Below are 22,935 nucleotides of genomic sequence, written 5' to 3' on the forward strand. Positions count from 1 at the left end.
TGGCATTCAAAAGTCATGAATCCCTGTTCCGCTCTTTGAGATAATATCTGAAAATCTTTCTAATTTTTCAATTTGTTTGCCGTTCCAATTTCACTTTCCGAATTTTTTTAGAGAACATCAATTCTTATAACAATATGATGTAAAATTTAATAAGGGACTGGATAACGTTCCCATACATTTTATGTTGTGTAAATAAAAGAGAGGTTGAGAACCAAGCAGACTCTTAATCTGCAACCACCTGGACCCGAAAATGAAAAGTTGAACATGCATATATATCCCTTGAAACCGATAAACCAAAAAATAATTCAAAAATTATATAAAAGCTTTTTTGAAATCTTTACCTTTGCAATTCTTTGTAATGCTGGCTAAATATTTGACTAAAATTGCAATTGATTTTCTCAATCTTATATTATTTAACATCTTTTTTAAGGTCAACACAGTGCTTCCAATTTACGCACCAAACTTTATAATGTTTTTCTGTTCACTTGATACTTGATACCGATGTTAAACATTGGACTGACCATTTTAATTTACACATCAAGGTTTAAATCTCCCATATAAAACTGTTTGCCTTGACCCGTCCAGTTTTAGGTCACATATCTAGGTTTATATCAGTGTAAAAAGTGTATATCATTACACAGGACAATAATTTATTCATCCTGACCCCTTAGGTCAACATCTAATGCATTCATACTGCTGACTAAGATAGATTTTTTAAAAGTAGGCGTTGTATTATATTTCACTTCACCAGTTCATGACTAAGGCCATTCAATTAATAGTTTGGTTATTTTCCCATTTAAATTAATTGAATTTCAGCCTGATTTTCCTACATTTATTATGATGAGGTCAAAGTCCGCCTTCTACATTCATTAAAGCTATAATCTGCATTACTCTTAATATCTTGATGCAAAATAAATATAATTTCCTTTTCCCTGTGTTTTATAATAATTTCCTTTTTACTCTATCTGTCGTCAAATTTAAACATACGTTATTGCTCCAAATGGTTATGTAACATATAAACATTTTGCAACACATATAGTATTTAGTCTTCTTCAGATATACCTATCTGTTTGTACCATTCAAGTAAAAAGAAAGGTCGAGTAACGATGCCAGTGTATCATACATAAAATATTCTTGATTAACATCCAAGTATGCCTCTTCCTATAGTTTTTCGCCGGGAGTTTTTTGTTTTGTTTTATAATTATGGTTTGTTTTGCTAAACTTGAGTTGTACAGATTTTCTTTATCGCTGGAGTAAAAAATAATGAGATTAAGTTTACACCTTTGTAAGCGCTAAGGAGATTTTGTTTACACCTTTGTAAGTGCTCATGCCAACTCTCAAATGTAGAAATAGTGTTGTCTCAACATATACATCATTTAAAATTCTTTGTTGATTTGTCATTAGGATTTTAAGGTGGTACCCAACACTTTCACTAAAATTAATTTGGCTCGTTTAATTTTCATAAAATTTGGACAATGTATTTACTTTGACCCTTAAACAAAACTATTAAAATTTCAAAAATTTTGAACCAACCGTTTTGTCAGAACAATTACACTGGTTATATAGCAATTTGACAAACACAAATTTTGATCATTGAGAAGCTTAATATTCCCTTTACAACACAACGTAATTAAAACGTTTAGCTGACTTTACAGAGTTATCTCCCTGTAGTGTTAGGTACCACCTTAATCGTTTGGTCTGAACACATCTGATTTTTCAATCGCTCTGACCACACTGTTTAAATTTTAGATGACTTGCAAACTTGTACAACATTTACAAGTTTTCTGAGAAGGCTATAATTCGAGGTCAACATTGAGATTCTTTTGGTCAAAGGTTTCAACTCTCTTTCTTGATTAATACTAAAAATCTAAATTTACTGTGAAAGGAAAACGTCATGTTAGCCTTATATACTACTAGTAAAACTATGCAATATACAAAACCCCTTCGGCTATATAGTTTTTATGAATAAATAATGGTTAATGTTCAGACCATAAGGTCAATTTGGGTCATTAAACAAACAAAGTCTTTAAAATATGTCATATACACAACAAAGCAAAATGGACACACTATAAAATTTCCCGCGAAAAAAGGACACACTATAAACTTTTCCTAAAAAAAAAGACGGTATCTATTTCTGTCACTTGTTTTTTTAAACTGTGATGTACTACTATAATGTATTAACGAACATGAATGTTTATTTATTTCATATAAACATTTCTCATACACAATTGTTACAAAACCATGGACTTATTCATGTTGTGTTAATAAGATAAAACTGGGGATGGAGTACTGATAAATATATTTTAACCTTGCAACAAAAGCCGGAAGCTCGTAAGATAAGAAGAACTGGTACGAGTAGCAATGAGACAACTCTCCATCCAAGTCACAATGTGAAAAAATTGAACTATAGGGTCCACATGTGGTTTTTAATCTGGAGCCTTGGCTCATACCGTTTCTGTGAGCAAGGAAATTATACCATATCAATCCCTATCCACCGCGAGTGATGAACTGTAAGTCGCAGACGGTAACATCACCAAAATGGCATACCTTTCGTAGGGTATTATTGCCTGTACATACATTCTAAAGCAACTCCCTCAAATTTAACCTTAGTAGCAGGTTTTGTTATTTTTATTCTTAATATTCATTTGCTGAGATTATAACTAACAGAACAGAGAGTACAATAGGGTGTTGTAATTGTAAGCAAAGCTTGGACACATGGTATGTATATAAGTAAGAATAGATTATAAATACAGCACTGCTAATTGCTTCAATGGTCCACAGATTAGAGATACAATTAGAGTATAACATTTGTTTACAAAAGTAATACAAATCCACCCGAACAAAGGAAAAGTCGTAATATTTTTAAAATCAATGAAAACAAGAATGTAAGTGCACTCAATATGTGTCGTTCTGGGAAAAAATGCATTAAGTTACCTGAATAAAACCGGGAACGCCTTTGGCAAATTCTACAACTTTAACAATGGAAGGCGTCATAGCTTCCGCCATTTTCTGCCATGCTTCAGGACTGTGTGGCTCAGGATCAGAGTTTTCAACCTAAAACACAAATTTTCATTATACTTTACATATATTCTATAAATAACTGATCTGTTACAATTTTCCTTGAAAGTACCTATAATCATAACCAACTTAAGGAAAGGACAATACAGGAGCAAGGAAGGATTGTCGCCAATTTTAAACCAGGTTTTATCTAATCCAGGCCTCCGCCTATCTTCCAATGTATTTATGCATACATTGACTCCTCAAAAACTGTGAAATATTAAATACCTCATTGTTCAATTTTAAATTCGATAATTTACGAACATGCCTTTTAGTCTCAACATTTGACCGACTCCGTTTCCTTACAATTGTGGGTAGCATGGATCTGTTATGTTATATAGATAATGGATACGTGTGGATGCTTGAAAAAGAAACCATGAACTCCGAGGCTAAAGATTATTAAACAATACTGGCTTCTTACAAATATCATGGCACAAAACTACTGATTTTTTTTAAAATATTATTAGCTTAAATATTTTGCATATTGCATACCTCACTTCCCTTTGGTGGCAGTGTGACATTTGTTTGATCATACGCTTGAACTATTTCATTAATTAACAATCTGTCATTATCAGTCATTAATTCATGCAAACATCCATCCGCAAGAGCTTTTGGTTTAAAATCATCAGTTTGTCTTTTTTTCCTATTGTCCTCTATAAGTTTCCGTTTGGCTCTTCTCTGCTTTTCATTTAATACCACTGAAAAAAATGCAAGGGTAAATAGAAATGTCAACATTATATGGAAAAATAATGTTTTTTTTTATATTACAGGAGTGTCTGAATTGGGTTAACAAAATTAAAAATAATAACCTAAAAAATCGATAATAAAGGTCAGACAAAAATAAGCCCACCAAATAAAAATCGAGAATAATTAGACTCCGTACAAAAAAAAAGGTTTTGTTAAGATGCACTGCAAAGTATAACTACATCTGACTTTTTATTAGTGTAATCTGGTCTGAATAAAACATTAAAGATCAAACAGACTTAGCCGAGCGACAAATCAGAGGTTATCCAGGCTTAGACGAGCTACAAGTTAGAGGTAAAACAGGCTTAGACGAGCTACAAGTCAGAGGTAAAACAGAGGCTTAGCCGAGCTATAAGTCAGAGGTAAAACAGGCTTAGCCGAGCTACAAGTTAGAGGTAAAACAGGCTTAGCCGAGCTATAAGTCAGAGGTAAAACAGGCTTAGCCGAGCTATAAGTCAGAGGTAAAACAGGCTTAGCCGAGCTACAAGTCAGAGGTAAAACAGGCTTAGCCGAGCTATAAGTCAGAGGTAAAACAGGCTTAGCCGAGCTACAAGTCAGAGGTAAAACAGGCTTAGCCGAGCTATAAGTCAGAGGTAAAACAGGCTTAGCCGAGCTATAAGTCAGAGGTAAAACAGGCTTAGACGAGCTACAAGTCAGAGGTAAAACAGGCTTAGCCGAGCTACAAGTTATAGGTAAAACAGGCTTAGCCGAGCTACAAGTCAGAGGTAAAACAGGCTTAGCCGAGCTACAAGTCAGAGGTAAAACAGGCGTAGTCGAGTTTCAAATCATAGGTTAACCAGGCTTAGCCGAGCTAAAAGTCAGAGGTTCAACATTGTGAACACCTCAATTCTTTTTTCTTCTTGTTGTGTTTCTATTATAAATTTAAATTATGTTTTAAACACAGTCATAGATATTTTAATCGAATAAAAAGACATTGTTACACCACGTCTAAATATACCATTGAAAGACCTATCAATCTCACTAATTCAAGCTCGAGACAACTGACATTACAGACTCTCGTTTTAAGTCTTAAAGCGAGAAAGATTAATGAAAAGAAAAATCATATCCGCTGATCTGACTGTTATGTTACGGTATTTTCAAACGGTTTGTATCCGTATAGTTTTGTAAAACATCTGTTTTTGATCGACCGAGAGTACATGTTTTTGTTCTGGCAACGTACTAGTGTACCAACAAGATACACTCGAGATACTATTTACATAGGTCTAAAACAAACATACGAGGTCAGTAAAATTGATAACTCTGACCTCGTGTAAGGTCAAAGATTTTTTACAGTAAACATATTCTCTATCTCAGGCCAAGGGTTAAATTTAAATGTACATTTAATTGAACCTTTTGTATATTTTCTGCCCTCCATTTGTGTTTTGCCATTTCTTCCATTGAACTAAAAGTTATTCAAAATCTTGCTGCAGGGTGATTTTGGGTATGCCATAACAAGACAACAATGACATTATTCAAAGACGTATATACAGGGTGGTAAGAATTTTCAACAATAGAGAAGTCCCTCATGTTAAAAACTTTATTAATATAACTGCAAACTGTCACTATTTGCGGGGGATTTCCCCTCATGGAGGCTCCCAAATGGAAATTTTAAAAAGAGCAATTTTGTCCACAATTTTAAACAAAACAATAAATTTTAGAATGGCTATAGGCTTGTGAAAGTATGAAGAAGCCAAAAACAACATTCACACGACAATGTATTTGAAGGCCCCATGAAGGTTTTGTAGATCTATAAGAAAATATATGAAAATCCCCATGGTCATTTTGAAAAGTTGGCAGGTATGTATTAAACGTGCATGAAGTTTTTTTTATATCATTATAGGGAGTTAAAAAGTTGAATTATCTTCATACTTATAGTCAGCTTGCTGTGTCTAATATGGTTATAGATAGATGATTTCAGCAACAGTCATTCGCCATTAATAACAAATTGAGCTTTCTTAAAATGGCTTTTTATTCAACATTATTATCACTTGAAATTTTATAATATTCAGTAACTTTTTATATAGCACAGGTATGATTGGAAAATTAAATTAAAATTTTAAAAATGTATTGTTGAAAAATAGTACTCATCACCAAATACTTTACCATACCAAATGAAATTATCTATTTAGTCATCAACATTTTGTATAAATGTTTACCCTTTGAGGTTGCTAAATACGATCAGCAAAAAGTATAAAATCCACCAAGCAGAGTAAATTGAAAGACGAAGAAAATGCCCGAAGATATATCATGTTCCAAACCGTGTCCATTTATTTTTTATAATATGATAAGTATGTTTGACCATTGTAATGGAAGGACTTCAAAGAAAACGACAACTTACTTCAAAATGTATTCATAAACATTGAGGACATTTGTTCTGTAAAAGGCGAATAGATACAAAACCTGTACAAATCTATGACACGAGCATTTTAAACTTTTTTGCGAATCTATATCTGCCAACATTTCAAAATGACCATTGGGGTTTTACGTGAAAGATGGCTCTCCAGTCCTACAAAACCCTTAAGGGGACTTCAATTTCTCTTTGATGTTGTTTTTTATGCTTCATGCTTATTTAATCCTACATACATGGTTAAATATATTGTTTTGTTTTAAATTGTGGACAAAATTGCTGTTTCAAAAATTTCAATTGGGAGCCTTCATGAGGGAAAGTGACAGTTGGCAGGTATGAATCTATGGTTTTGAAAAAAGATACTTCGATTCCAAAAGTATATAACATTTCCTCAATCAGCACAAGGATCTTTTTTCAATATTTTGCCCTTAATACTACGAAGAGCTTAATAAAACGACATGAAGGTTAGACCAGGTTTATGATGGTAAAAAAAACAAAAAAACAAAATTGAATGCAACGGCATTGGGAGTGAAACAGAAAAGGTCATCAAACTCTTCCAAGTTAAACTGGAGACGGTTTATCTTTAATGTTCAATTGGTGAACGTGAACGTGACGAAAAGAGACAGACATTTTTAAAACCAAAAAGACGTCATACCATAATATCTATATACTCAGTGCATGGGCACTACACTTATTTTATGAATGTTGAATGTCATTGTGTCTTTTCACATTCTATACTTGTTAATGACAATTAAAACATAAGCTTTTCACTACCCACAAATTGAGCGTAGTTACATAACTAACTGACCTTTGATAAATATCGCTAACATTATCCTTTTGAGGCAAACACCCCACCCTGTATACTAGTATATAATTATAAACATTTAGTTATTCTCTTCCAAGCAATTTCCACAGAAATATTCCACTCAATTGAATAGAACAATCCAGGAGAGTATTTAGGGGGGACAGTGGGCCCGCCCCCCCCCCTTTTCGTGGGAAAAAAATGGTTGATTATATAGGGAATCACTGAAGCGTAACTGGAGCAGACCCCCTCTTAGGCAGTCAGTGGGCTCTTATGGAAATTTCTGGATCTGCCACTGTAAGCTGTACTGTTGAATGGTTATTACGTTCTGGATAAGATGTCGTACTTTCGACATAAATGGAAAAATTGTAAATGCTAATAATTTTGATTAAAATATTATGCTACACTCTACAACCCAAAGATATTTTGAGTGAAACAGTATCGGACGTAACTCGTCCTAGTTTATAAAAAGAAGGAATAGCGTATAATAATAATACCTCGTTCATTCAATAATTCAATAATTCAATCTTATTAGAATAATTAATAGATATTGAGTAAATGACATGCACACGTTTTAAAATTGCGGTTTTAGCCAACGCAATCTTAAGTTTGAACATTGTTTTCAATTTTGATTTTGAAAGTTGTAATTTATTCCAATTATTGGAGAAGGCCATAATGGCCGAAACGTATGGGAAATTGTGTCATAGTTTTTATTATATTTTATGTATTATATAAAAAGGCTTTACTAACAAAAACCAAAAAATGAAAGAAAACACACCAGAGTTTTATAAAATGTATGATTAACTTTACTTGTCTTCAATACTTAATAATTCATATGGAGTAAAGATAAATATTTGTTGTCCCATGACCTTGTATAAGGTCAAATTTTTAATCTCTCGAATGGTTTATTTAAGGTAAACTCTGACCATTAGAGTGACCTGAATAGCATATATCTATACAGTACTTATGTAAATAAATACCATGTACTTATGAATAGGAGGGTCTTAACCACAACATCTCAACTTGTGTAAAACGTGTTTTAGACGGAAATAGATTTCCAATTTAAACTTCGTTATCAGTTTGAGGAGCAGGCAATACGTATTTTCAAAAATATCTTAATTCAACACAATATCCTGTTTTTAGACGACCACAGATGCGATGGCAATCAACAAAACAAAACAACAAAGCACCAAACGTTTTAATAAAAGACTTGAGGAAACATTCTTATAAGGGAGCTACCATTTGATTTTTATGGGGGGGGGGCTAGGATGAAAAATTTTGTCCTGCATTTTTTTTTAGTTGTAAACTCTGTCCTGCCTTTTTATTTTTCACTCTATCCGGTCCTGCTTTTTGTTTTTTTAGTTTATCCTGACTTTTTTAACATCAATTGTCATCTTGACTTTTTTTTTGTGCAAGTGTTTCATCCTGCCTTTTTTTTTACTCAAAACTCCTGTCCTGCCTATTTTTTTCAAATTTCATCCTAGCCCCCCCATAAAAATCAAATGGTAGCTCCCTAATTATAAAATTAAATGTCTCGTTCTGTTACGGATTTAAGATCATTAAAGAAGAAGAAAATCCCACTTGTTTTCAATAGAATTAAGTTTGTAAAATTATGTGATACCAGTGTTACCGATAAGGAAATGAAGAGAACTAACTTTTACTCATGTTTAACCCTTTAACCCCAAATACAAACCCTTTCCTCAAAGTATCCAAAATATACCCTTTTTGCCAAGTTTATCTCACATACTAATGTACACCTCCTTTCCCCAAGATTATTCCGAATGCAACTCCTTTTGGCCAGGTTTATCAAATATTCAACATTCTAACATGGTTATCCAAAAAAAACGCCAGTTTACCGGGTTTTTCCCACATACACCCCCTTTCCACACATTTATCCGAAATATTCAAAATACATCCTTATGTAAGGATTATCTCGTATACACCTCCTTTCCCCATGTTTCCGAATACAACTCCTTTCGGCCAGGTTTATTCAAAATACACCCTTTTTGAAAGGTTTATCTCACATACACCCCTTTCTCCACGTTATCCAAAATACGGCCAGGTTGACAGGTTTATCTCACATACACCCTTTCTTCATCAAATATATAAAGTTTTTTTTTCATCTCAGAGCCATTAATAGAAACTGTAATGAATATCATCTTCTTTCTAGACTAATGCTAGCACTGCCAGGGAGCTAAATTCAATTTCTGTACTGGAAGGCTGACCAAACAAGAATAAGTACATTACTAGAATTTCCATAAACTAAAAGTCAAATTATACAGGTTGTATTGTGTAAAGAAGAATACTTACAATCGACAGCCATTCCAACATATAAACATTTCTTAAATCTACAATATTGGCACTGGTTCCTTGTTGTTTTGTCTATGATACACGACTGGTTCCATTTGCAATGGTATTGTAAGTTTTTCTGGATTGTGCGTCGAAAAAATCCCTGTTAAAATGAAAAACAGTGAGTGATGTCTTATTCTATCAGTTTAGTTATAATTCAGTTTTATATTCCCCATTTCCATTCTCAATTTAATTACTAACCATAAAAAGTCTTTAAAAACGGGCAGTATTTTTTCAATGTGATGTCAACAGCTTCAACTATCTCCTTTTTATCACAGAGTTTGAGTAGTGAAGTAATTTTGTTTGGAAACTTAAGGATGTACTTAGGTGAAGTTTTGACTCTCTTGTTATTGATTTGAGGCCAAAATAATATCAATGCAAATATAAAGTAAAAGTCCGAGTTAGCTTTTCCCCCCTCCATATTTTATAACTCAAATATCTTGAAAAGGAGCTCCATGACCTATTATCAATATTATTTTAGCTTATTTTGATTCGTAACTTATATTTTTCCAGCTTAAAGTATCAATTTCGAATTCTTTATTTATAAATTTGTCCAAAGATCACCTAAGTCACATCCTTAAGTCCAGCATGCTTCCATGAGACCGAGGCTGGCGATACTGACCATTTACTTGTCGTTATATTGTTATTATCAAATTAAATCAAATCAAATTTCTTATTGTCGTAGAAACTTTACAGTTTGTGACCAACATATATTAATACAATAAACATAGCATAACCTGTACAAAATCGCAACTTGTACACGACATATACATGTATAAATATGTTTATGATAACAACAAACACCCTGAACATTATAATATAATTAGTGTACAAGTACATCTTATGAAGCAACTAAATGGTTTCATTTGAAAATGAAATAAAATAAAATATTTTATTTTTCCAATCAGGGTCCCACAGGGGGCATTTACAATTAACAATTGTGATAGTATAAGCAACAAACATGAGATATTGTACAATATAACTGACAGATATTATTATAGACAAATGAAAATAGCAGAACCTTTTAGTCCGAGATTACTCTGACGTCCAACGGCCCCAGCGTGTCTGGCAAAACAGACGTTGGACGTTAGAGTAATCTCAGACTAAACCTTTTAGCACTTGCTTAAAAAAAGAAGCTTGGCGATCTTCACACTCAAAACAATCTAACAAAAAACGAATTCTACAATTTTTTTTTCAATAAATGTCAACTTGTGAAATATAGTATTTGTTTTTTTGTTAGATTGTTTTAAGTGTGAAAATCGTCATGCTTCTTTTTTCTAGCAAGTGCAAAAAGGTTCATGCAAAGTACAAATATTGAATGTGAAATTGAATAGAAATAGACTTTCGACTTCAAAAAATGCTTTTTTTTCCTTCATGGCCCCTAATTCCTGTACGTTTGGGTCAATTATCCCCTTCCTCATTTACAGCCTTCCCTTTGTGATTTGGAACCTTTTGGTACATGCAAATTCAGAAACACATCTATGTCATACATCTATAATGGTACCCAGTAGACCCCTGTGTATGTAATACACTTACCTTGCATCCTTCACATGTCATACATCTATAATGGTACCCAGTAGACCGCCTGTGTATGTAATACACTTACCTTGCATCCTTCACATGTCATACATCTATAATGGTACCCAGTAGACCGCCTGTGTATGTAATACACTTACCTTGCATCCTTCACATGTCATACATCTATAATGGTACCCAGTAGACCGCCTGTGTATGTAATACACTTACCTTGCATCCTTCACATGTCATACATCTATAATGGTACCCAGTAGACCGCCTGTGTATGTAATACACTTACCTTGCATCCTTCACATGTCATACATCTATAATGGTACCCAGTAGACCGCCTGTGTATGTAATACACTTACCTTGCAGCCTTCACATGTCATACATCTATAATGGTACCCAGTAGCCGCATCAGTACAGACAACGCATGGTTCTGGACCCTGACTCAGGTCCATGTAACTTGGGATGTACGGAGTGCCTACTGAAAAAAAACCAATGTAAAATTCAACGTTTATTGTCATTACGGAATTACATACGGACTAACTGGCTGCAAGACGCACAAAATGGACAACAGGATGCCGCCGAACAGGGCATAGAAAAATCCTTAATTGACCAGTATTCAAGTGGTATTTTTTACCTCCACTTCTCTACTTTATAAACCTCCTTATATACCTCGTAACGTATTGTGGCATATTTAGCTTGTATGTCCATACCTTCGTAACGTATTGTGGCATATTTAGCTTGTATGTCCATACCTTCGTAACGTATTGTGGCATATTTAGCTTGTATGTCCATACCTTCGTAACGTATTGTGGTATATTTAGCTTGTATGTCCATACCTTCGTAACGTATTGTGGCATATTAAGCTTGTACGTTCATGCCTTCGTAACGTATTGTGGCATATTAAGCTTGTATGTTCATGCCTGCGTAACGTATTGTGGCATATTGAGCTTGTATGTCCATACCTTCGTAACGTATTGTGGCATATTAAGCTTGTACGTTCATGGCTTCGTAACGTATTGTGGCATATGTAGGTTGTACGTTCATGCCTTCGTAACGTATTGTGGCATATTTAGCTTGTGTGTCTATAATTATACCTTCGTAACGCATTGTGGAATATTAAGCTTGTATGCCCTAATGTTCGTAACAAATTTTGGCACATTTAGCTTGCATGCCAATCCATACCTTCGTTGCGTACTTTGGCATATTGAGCTTGCATTTTCATTCGTTTGTGGCGTATTGAGGCATCTTTAACTGGCATGAAGTTCGAAATCAAACAAAAATGTAAAAGAACAACCAACCATAAAAAAAAAAAAAACAACAACAAAAAAAACCCCAAAAACTTGACTCAATTTTGGGTTCTCTTTCTTATTCATTGTTACTACACAGAAGATGATGTGGTATGAGCCATTCAAACCTTTTAAATATCTTCATTTAAAACGAAATTAGAATTTTTTGTAGAGAAATGACAAAAGTACACATCATACTATAACTCAAAGGTAGACAAAATAAGTAAATGAAACCCCCTATTGACACATTTTTCGGAAGGATGAGAAACACATTGTCTTATCTTTTATTCAATAATACTGTTGAAACCCGCGAAAACAACATAACCGTTTTTTCATTTGCCTTATTTATAAAGTTCAGAAAAAGTCGATCATTGCAGTTTATTGACCGCTGTCTGTGACCGGTCGTTGACTGCAGAGTACCGCTAGGTGTCGTTCTAAATATTTAAGCGTATTACACACCATCGCGTAACTTACACATTTTTTGACAGTGGGAAGATTGGATTAACTCTCAAACTTGTGGTAAGTTTTATTTAATTTATAATGTTAAAGATCGTAAAGATAAAATGTAGATTTACATTTTTTTTGTACAAGAAATATATATATATATATAAAATGTATAATCGTCTAATCAAACTAAAACTCAACCGAAGACAAAAACAAACATTATAATCAATGTTTCATTTAAAAGAAACTCTTGTTAAAAAGGCGTTAAAAAAAACCAGAAAGACAATTCAGATGTTGAAATACTTAATTTTCCAAGGAGTGAGGTCAACAATGGAGGAATGGTGATTCTATGAACATTGATGAACTCCGGGCTCAATATGTTAGTTTACCAAAGATCTGTTGAGATCGAAGTTAAAAAGCCAGGAAAAAGCGGGCAGCCGATCAAGTGAAAATTAGTAGGAAAGAAAATTATATTCAATGCAAACAAAATTCGCATAGTTAGAATTGAAACTACGTGTGAATGGAATATTTCTTTTCCAAGAATCAGAATATTTTGTTTTGTTATATTCATTTGAAAAGGGGTAACAAAAGTCCATTTATGAAACAAAATCAGTACATGTCGGACAGGAAAAACACAAAAAAAAAAGGAACAGCGTTTTTATTTTGTTCTTTGTCTAAAGTCACAAAGACACGCCCTCAACACGGAGCAACGATACCACCTCAGAGATAAATCCTGAATATATATAGTTCGGGCAAGTATGGACACAACATTCAAGTTGCATACATATCTGAATCATTTTAGATTTAAATTTGGCACAGCACAAATTTCAGACAGTTTCTGATTTAAATTTACCTATTATGGCCAATAATCTGAATACATGGCTAAATTCAGCACATCAAAGAATTCCAAGAATTAAAATTTTGATGAAATAGAACAAAGTCTAATAATGTTGGACCCACCTCAATGTGGAACATGTTTGATAATGAGAATAAAATTAAAAAAAAATCTATAAACACATAGTTAGATTCGGTTAAACACAGAACCCCAATTATTCATTTTTTTACGAAATAAAACAATGTTTAATGTTGGGCCCTTTGGACTGATGTATAAAGGGGGTCCAAAATCCTAAATGTTAAAAATCGGTTAGGTTCAGCAATTTAAGAACCACATTAATTCAAGAATTTGAATTAAACACCATTAAAATTGGTTAAGAAATAAGCAATCTACATACAAGATGTAGATATATATCATATTTTTATTCAAAATCAAACCCCAAAGCTTGAATGGGTATAGACATTTCCCATTTCCTTCCTCAATTTTATAGAAATTTGGTAATTTAGATGCCTTCTGTCGACCTCCTGTAGAACCCTTGTCAAAGTCGATACATTGTGTATGAAATGTTTGCCACTGGACGTAAAGCAAACATCCAATCAAAATCAATGTTATTCTTATATATATATATATATCTGAAGGGACATAACTCAAATATATTTAACAGTAAAGATAGAGGTCAAATTGAACATAAATACTATTTATACTATTATAATTTATGTTAATGAGCTGATTAAATCGGAATTTAGTTCTTTTCAATGTAATGTAATGAATTATTCATATACTGTTACAAAAAATATGACTTTTTGTACTAAAAGTATACATACATCATTGGCAATCATACCACATCTTCTTTTTTATATATAATAACAGCAAGAATATTAGTTGTTTACCTCAGTACTGTTACAGTATTAGGTATCTAACGTATGACCATAGGGGCAAAACTTTCTATATCTATTAGATTTCTGATATTCCCTTTTGTTCTTGGCTTTTTATTTTTTTACTTTACTATCAGTGTACAGCCCGGTTTCCCCTTAAAAAATTAAATGAAATAAGAATGCGACGTCATGTTTTATTGGACTTAGTACAACAAATACGAGAAGGATGGCGATCTGATTAATGACCAGTACTTATTAAAGTATGCGATATCACATCTGCCTTATCCATAAAATGTCCATAAGTAAAGTCACATATCGATTTCATTAGTGACCGTCTGCTTTGCGGTTGAAACCCATAAGATAGACAAAGAAATACAAATACGTTTATTTGCCGTACTACATAGGTTGTCGTGTCAGAATGTTTTATGATATATTGTGGTGAATATATTTGATTACAAAATAAAATAAGGTATTGATTTTTTTAATTCTTCTGTCTGCAATTTATGTTTTATCGAAGAAAAAAAAGTGGGTTTTTTTTAAGTTTGAAAAAAAGGGTTTTCTCCAGAACTCCCACCACAGATAAATGATAGATGTTTACGCAATTCAATTCGTTTTGAATTAAAGGTGACTGAGAGTAAATCAATTTTATCAATGCTTTAAAATTTGGCATGACAGGAAGCAACGGATAAAAGAGAATAAGCTGTTTTGACGTATGGGATGCTTAGCATTTTTTTAACATGTGCTTCGGATTTTACTCGATAAAAAAGTAGAGAGTCACGTGATTGCGTATATTTGTACACCCGCGCATCAAAACGAATGCCTCTTCTTATTTTAGTGCGTCCAGTGGAAACTTTGTTTCAAAACAAAGGCAGCCAACAGTAGTATACCGCTGTTCAAAAGTCATAAATCGATTGAAAAAAAAACAAATCCGGGTAACAAACTAAAACCGAGTGAAACATATTAACTATAAGAGCAGAACAAAGGAACAACAGGAACACTGAAGTGCAACAAACACAAACTCCAACATACATAGAAACGCACTATTTGATAACAACTGCCATATTCCTGACAGGACATTTTAAGGAAAAATGGTGGGTTGAACCTGATTTTATAGCTAGCAAATTTAAGCTACCTTTAGGTTGGGTAACTGGTTATTGCTTGAGTCAATCTCAGTAAATATGCCAAATAAATATATACTAGATAGCATGTCTATAGACTAATATTTGCAACTATATTTACGATTTATAAGTTATCCTCAAGTAAGACTTTTAAAAACTATTTTCGTTAATCCAAATACAAGTAGTCAAAAGATTTGAGGCCTTTTGAGGAAGATTTTTAGACGTGATAGTTTTAAAAAAAAAGCCTTCAAATTATTTTTAACTTTTTAACCAGTTCCCCATACATAGGAATTTCTATTGTCTATTGCCAACTGACACGAGAACTTAAATCTGCTATCACCATTTCCTATACTGACCGATCACATTCTAAATGGTGATGACGGATGCAAGCAGCTGCATCTATTTATCTTGACGCGTTATTGAAGAACATAAATCACAGATGGGCTACTTATTTAATAGACTGCCAAGTTTTATAGACTAAGCAGTTATAAATTAATCCCAAAATTCCTTCCAAAGAAATCTATTTGCTAAGATAATGTCAAAGCAGAAAAATACCCGGCAAAACCTTCCATCTTGCTCATAAAAGCAGACTGAAAATGTGAATCCTTTTAACTTGTTCGTGTGTAGGTGTAATTTACCGCCTGATGTACATATTATATGCTTACAATGCATATCGCTGTTAAGTTACAAGTTGGTAATTTACTGATGCATTTTGATGCAGTTATTCAAAAATTTCTTTTCTGTTTTTGTCGATGCTTTTTTTCAGTATTTCTTTTAACACGTACGTCACTTTTCTTTATATTTATGCATAAACAGTCATATGACAATGGGCATCATTGAAAGGGGTCACAACATACAGTATTTTGATATGATATGTGTATGTTTAATAGGATTGTTTTCTTTATGTTTATGTATTTTGCAAACTAATTAAATACGTTTTGAACCACTAAAAAGACGTTGAAACAATTAGTTAACAGTAATTCAAAGTGTTTTAAACGACTCTAGGGAGTTTTATGTAGAAAAATGAGTCAGTTGAAGTATTATTGTTGTCGAAATTTGTTTTTTTTAATCTGAAGAAAATGATGGTTCCCACGCACATGCCGCCTCTGCATCCGCTTGTCGAAACTGAAATAAAGGGGGAAACTGACTGATTTCAATGGTTATAAAAAGATTGTCATAAAAAGCTTTAATCCTCAATTCTATTTTTCAGACCAGTAATTGAGTAAACAAATTTCATATAATTTATTCAGTTTTGACCTAGAAATTCTTCGTTGATAACTGATTCAATTCATGTTAAGATCCCGTGATGTTTTATCTTTTACTGCGGAGCTTTAATGGCGGGGTTGTCATGTCTGCTTTATCGATCAGAGTCGGCTTTATTCTTTTTCTCAGCTGCTTTCCCATTGATGAGAAGAAAATGTCATTATGACCTTTCAGAACTAGAAAAGGTCGAGACGACATAAAAGTTGATTTAAATTTCAGAGACACGTCATATTTTCAATTCATAAATAAATTATTATTATTTTTTCAAAATTTATCATATAAGTGATTCTTTCTTTAGAGGGAAACTTATGAATATGGGTGAAATCGTGGTAATAAATTTGATTAATTGATTGAATATTTATAACATGAATTTAAAAAGTAGATAAAAATATCAAAATAAAACTTGTAACTTGCTAATTTTTACACACACTACTCCTACGTACTTTAGTTATGCAAGATGCTTGGGGAATGAAACTACGTGTCAAGATAATTCTTATTTGTTTAATCACCTTATAAGGTTAAAATCGAAGATTGGTATGACGGTCTACAAACAGTACCATCAAGTTCCAAAAGAACAGTCAGACGCAAGTGAACACCCACTTATCGCGTTATGTGTATAGTTTGTGAAAATAAATTCATTCATAATCTTTCCCCATGTTGCACTTGTGTCGAATTGTAGCTTTAATAAAACTCTTTAGAACTGAATTTTTCATTTAAAATATAATTATGATATATGATAAATGATAATTTTATTTGCAAAAATACACCCATATGGGTCAAGCAAACACAAATACAACATTTAATACAGACAGCGAAGAACTACAAATATAATATATAAAACTAAATTTCAAATGACTATCTCTTTCAATTTTCTTTTACTTATATTTTTTTCTGAGCTTCTTATTCGTTTTGAAATAAATGCCAAAATGTTTCATATTTATATTCCTGCAAACATATAATACGGACCGCCAAAAATAAATTTTGAACTAAGATACTTAAACATGTTAAAAGTAGGCCAAATTATATATGTACATGTACAAAAAGGTCGTACGTAAAATCTAATGACAACTTAGAGTGTTTTTTTTTTGTTTTTGACAAACTGGCACGGCAATCAAAACGTCCCATAAACATCAAATTCAGACCAACAATGACCCAATTCAAGGCCACACTAAAAAAATACTAATAGTCTAAAGTTCTTGATTAAAATGATTTCTCGTATCGCATATATTAATATTGCAAGGGTTCCTTTCCAGATTAAACATCAACGGCATGCACATGTATTAAAAAAAAAAAAAAAAGGACAACAAAATTGAACAAAACAAAATCAACAAAAAAAACCAAACCAAACAATGCAACAAATTCAAAATATGCAGTCGTCTCATATTTCTTCGTTATATAATTTTAGCAGCTGCGACATTGCTGAAAATACATTCATGACATTTTAACTTGAATCGCCGCGATGATTCGCTAATACGATAAACACCTTATGTCATATATCGTGCAACATATTAATTTGGTAACCTTAATAAAATTGAGAATTCACACATTTTTGTCTTTCTTAAAAAAAAGAGGTGAACCAGTAATTTTTATTGACATAAGTAATGTAATATGTTGAATTATTGAGCCCGTTAGTAGCGGCCATTATTTCCCACGTGACCTCATTACAGGGTAACATGTAACGTCTAGTCGAGGCAATAATGATTATGAAATATTTTTCTATCGTGTTAATAGCACAAATAATAAAAGAAACGTAATAATTTGGTGTTTTTGACTTCAGGCAAATCTATTAGACTGGTTATTTTTGTCTGATGAACAAAGGGTACCAGGTGGGGGACTACATGTATGGAAAGGGAATACACCAAAAAAAAACATCAGTGATACATGTATGTGTTTGGAAAGATGACGAGGATACACAAACCTAAATATATGTTTGAAAGATGACGGGAATACACAAAAATATTTATGCGTATTTGGAAAGATGATCCAGGAATTAGTTTCAATGATATTTCTAATAGAAATACCCATGTTTAGGAATGTATGCGGGTCGATCGGTACATCGTAGGTGGGTGGGGTATTAAATGGTGCTGATGAAAAAAGGCGGCCAAGACAATATTTTTCAATGTATTTTCCCCTGCATTTCCAATGGAAACAATTTTTGGCCTCTTATTATCTAATGCACATTACAATTAACAAACGATTTATTGCGAGTCCCAAACTCCACCTCTACTGGAAGGAGAATGTAATATGCCTTATTGCGCGGATGCTTGTATTTAGGCTTGTGCCAGCTCCTACACAACTTTCTAAATTTTCTAATAATTACACTGATTTCTATGCAACATTTATAGAATGTTTCGCTTTGATCTTAATTCTTTATTTCAGATACTGGACAGATCAAAGAGCAGACGACAGAACGAACACTTCAGAAGAACACACGGATAGATCATTTGTTATTATTAGTCGGTTTTCATGTGTATATGTTTATGTTATATTTCAAAGATACAAGATTTGTATTTTTTTTTTATTGTATTTTACATTAGCATAATAATTAGGATGATGTTTTCATTTTATTCGAATTAAGTAACAAATGTAAACAAATTATTAAATCTGAATACATTTTAATATGAAGGGGAAATTGACACATCTCTCTCTCTAATATATGACATATGTGGATGATGGAGGGGAATTGACCCATCTTTCTCTCCAATGCATGTGGGAGAAGGAGGTGTGTTGCCACCCCTCAACGTTCCTTTTTTCACACGATGTTAGTTATCCTGTCGTGTACCCCTAGGTCTAGACCCCTGTTATCGGATCGATCCGATTACACAACAACCGATAAAGTATACTTCGATTGCCAATACATTAATAAACAACATAATCAATAATCACTTTAATCTGTCATGTCTAAAACTTACTGATAATAAATAGTGTTCCTAGATATATTGCCATCCTTAGGGATAAATATAGTATTGACCTAAGTACAGAAACTTCGTCTGCACCACTTACAAAAAAAATGTGTTTCCACTAAAATTCTGAGTATAGAATTGTAAAATTAAAACCAACGACCATAATTTCGGTTTAAGAAAATGGACGACATTTCAAAATAAAACAGCAAAAGTCTTTGCATAAAATGAATTAAGATAGACGATGAAACACCATTTTTTTCTAATTTTAAAATAAATGTTCATGCAAATTTTTATTAGAAATGGAATATTACAATTCCTGGTTTTGATGAGTTTACATGCATACAGTGAAAAAAAGTTTTACTCATTTAATCCTTTATATCAACTCTTAAAATATGGCATAGAACAGTTATGTTTCAGTGTAAGTTTTTAGCTGTACATGTGAAAATTGCTTAAGTTTCAAGGAAATCATAATATTTTGCAATGCATACAAACGTAAGAGTTTTCTATTCCTTGAGAGATAATTTTCTTATCTTATCATTTTCAAACTTTCCTAATAACTTGAAATCTATTTTTTAGGATTGTCTCATTTTGCGTGAATATGAATTGGGAATAGAATGACGTTGTTTAGATATTGACTTCTTTACACGAAAAAAATGTGACCTTGTAGAGTGTACATCAATAAAAAAAGTTGTCTAGAAATCGAAATTCATGACCTATGGACCTAAATGTATAGCAGACATTAGTCTTTGATATAAGACAACCCTTGAACAATTTTGGAAACATTAAAAAGAGTAGATAGTTGCGACATCAATTAGTAAATATTTGTGTAAGTTGCATAGAAATGAAATCCGTGGTTTATATGGAGGTCTTGATGTTATGTGATAACTAATGAATATACAAACAGACAAACGATTGCTTTTAATTCTCAGTACTTTTTCAACATAATCTTCAACAACACTGGTGTTTTACAACCTGAAGGCGTATACGATGTAGAGTTTGAATCAATCATTCATTCTACGTTTGATGTATTCCGTAAAACATTCGTGTTTTATGTAAATTTTCTGAATAAATAAACATAGGTCAGAGTTTATGATTTTACCTGGGTCCAAAATTCGGAAATTTACTTTGAATAATATAGCGTACTACAACATGTACAAGTACCACGATAAACAAAAAGCCGTTTTTTTACGGGTCGTTAAATTAAGGGTACATCTATATACGTTACATAGTTTAATGTATCATATACATGTACATGTACCGAGAACAGTGTACATCTTATAAGTATGCAACATCTCAACTTCTACATTATAAATATAAGATGAAATTTTATATTTTGTTTTCACATTTTTATTTACATGTTTAATATGGGTCTAATATTGCTTTCAATGACAAATTGAAATTCTACATTTATAAATATAAGATGAAATTTTTATGTGTTTTTTGAAATGTTTTCACATTTTTATTTACATGTTTAATATGGTTCTAATATTGCTTTCAATGACAAATTGTGTAAATTATACAGATAGTTTTTAAGTACTTTAATTTGAAAGTTAGATTTGTTGCTTTTTTTACTTTCCATTATACTAAAAATGAAACCAAACTAGATTTCAAGAAAAAAAATTACATAAACAAATGACCTTGTTAAAACTACAACTCTTTCATGTCTTTCTGATATGTATAAAATACTAGTATGGAACTTTCAATATTATTTTAAACGCACTGTACATGCAAATGTATAGATCAAATGTAAAATGTATTTACCTTCTTGGACCTTCAAATTGTTTTGCCATTTTAAACTTGGGTAAAAACAGATGTTTGTTTAGGGTTTTCCTACTTTGGATTGTTTTTGTTTCTAAATGTTTACTTAAAGTTTGGAAGCCACATGCAATTTTGTTACAATTCAATTCCAAAGAATGTTAAGAAGACACTTTTGAGGTACGCATTTTGAGGCATAAAATTTTGAATAAAAACAAATATTTTTTTTAATTTTTGCCCTACACATTTTTTGTTTTACATTATTAATATTATGGTTAATTGTTAAATCAATGCCAAAATGATACACCTGTTTTATGTATGCTTTGATAGAAAGTTTGTTTAATTATTCTCCCTGAATATGCACCAAATGTTTGCCACTCGACGGAAAGCAAGCACCATCGTTTGGTCATAATAAAATTGTATAGAATTAAATCTTTTAGCAGAACATAAGGAAATGAGGAAATATACACAAACAATATTAGTGCTTTATACAGTTCAAGATTTTTAATGAAGTAGTTTAGCTAGAAATTTATTAGCTATGCTCAATTCCAATGAAGCTTTAAAATTAGTTCTGCAACAAATACGTCCTCGTTCAATATTTGCCATGAACATAAAGCTTTCTTTAATCTATAACCTCACTTGGTTAAAATATCCTTGTTATTCAGTATACATGTGATAAGGGGTTGGATAATTTCTTCTAATAATTTCATATTTTTCATTTCATTTATGTATTTTTTAAAGAGTGTAATTCACTTAGCAGCATATATACAAATGCACTAATGATTCCCAACATCCATTAATTGTGCAATCAAATTTTGATTTAACGTTCTTCCTTTGCTCATGACCCCCTTTACCGCCCTCTTATAATACATATTGTTTATATATCATTAGACAAATTCACAGAAAACCCTATCGATTCTATATACCTGTTTTCCGCTTTTTATTGTGTTTCGTTTCTTCTTGTGAAGATGAAGATGAAGTTGATGAAAACGAAGACGATGGAAAACTTTCGCCACTTGCGGTTGAGTCAGGGGTGGATACGGGTCCGTATTTTACAGTGGTATCATTTCCATTATCATCCGGAATATCATATTGCTGAGGAGTTTCTGGCACCATAAAACGCATAGGGTCCGCATAAGCATTAATATCACTGTGCATATTCCTCATAAAGTTCATATTTGAATATATTCTGTTGTCCATTTTATCTATGTTGACCTATGGTGGTCAGCTACGGTCAGTTAATTTGCACTCGTCAACAGTCATACACATAACTCCAACATTCTACTCAGCTATACATCCTTGCACACAAAATTTAATAACTTAACTTGACCTGACCTAATCGATTTGTGGTACTAGTGTCGTGGTCACCTTCTTGACTATTGACCAGTGTCCGTGATGTAATCGGTTTTACAGATGAATAGTAGAACTTGGCATTTAAAGTGCATAGGGGTGGGCAGGTAGTAACATGTTTTGATTGGTCAGATGTGTTAACACTTTTTTGTATCAATATCATTTAATATCATGTTATTATTTTAAATATGTAAGAAAAAAATGAATTCTGTTAGTTTTATGCACATTTAGAATAAAAGTATTCATAAAAATGCTGTGGTCAGTTTTTTGAAGCGGTGTA

At 32.4% G+C, this 22,935-nt stretch overlaps 1 protein-coding gene across 1 annotated transcript in view; it reads right to left on the reverse strand.

Moving 5' to 3' along the window:
• LOC134695230 (thyroid hormone receptor beta-like) overlaps positions 1 to 22,727 on the reverse strand; it is a 28,054-nt gene extending 5,327 nt beyond the window's left edge. The window contains exons 1-5 of the mRNA XM_063556442.1: positions 22,232 to 22,727; positions 11,186 to 11,304; positions 9,261 to 9,402; positions 3,550 to 3,755; positions 2,935 to 3,054 (exon numbers count right to left, since the gene is read on the reverse strand). Coding sequence (XP_063412512.1) covers positions 2,935 to 3,054; positions 3,550 to 3,755; positions 9,261 to 9,402; positions 11,186 to 11,304; positions 22,232 to 22,505 — 861 coding nt within the window. The 5' untranslated portion in view covers positions 22,506 to 22,727. The remainder of the gene's footprint in view (positions 1 to 2,934; positions 3,055 to 3,549; positions 3,756 to 9,260; positions 9,403 to 11,185; positions 11,305 to 22,231) is intronic.
• Positions 22,728 to 22,935: the final 208 nt, after the last annotated feature.

Source organism: Mytilus trossulus, chromosome 13 (assembly GCF_036588685.1).
Source record: "Mytilus trossulus isolate FHL-02 chromosome 13, PNRI_Mtr1.1.1.hap1, whole genome shotgun sequence".
Classification (NCBI taxonomy): domain Eukaryota; kingdom Metazoa; phylum Mollusca; class Bivalvia; order Mytilida; family Mytilidae; genus Mytilus; species Mytilus trossulus.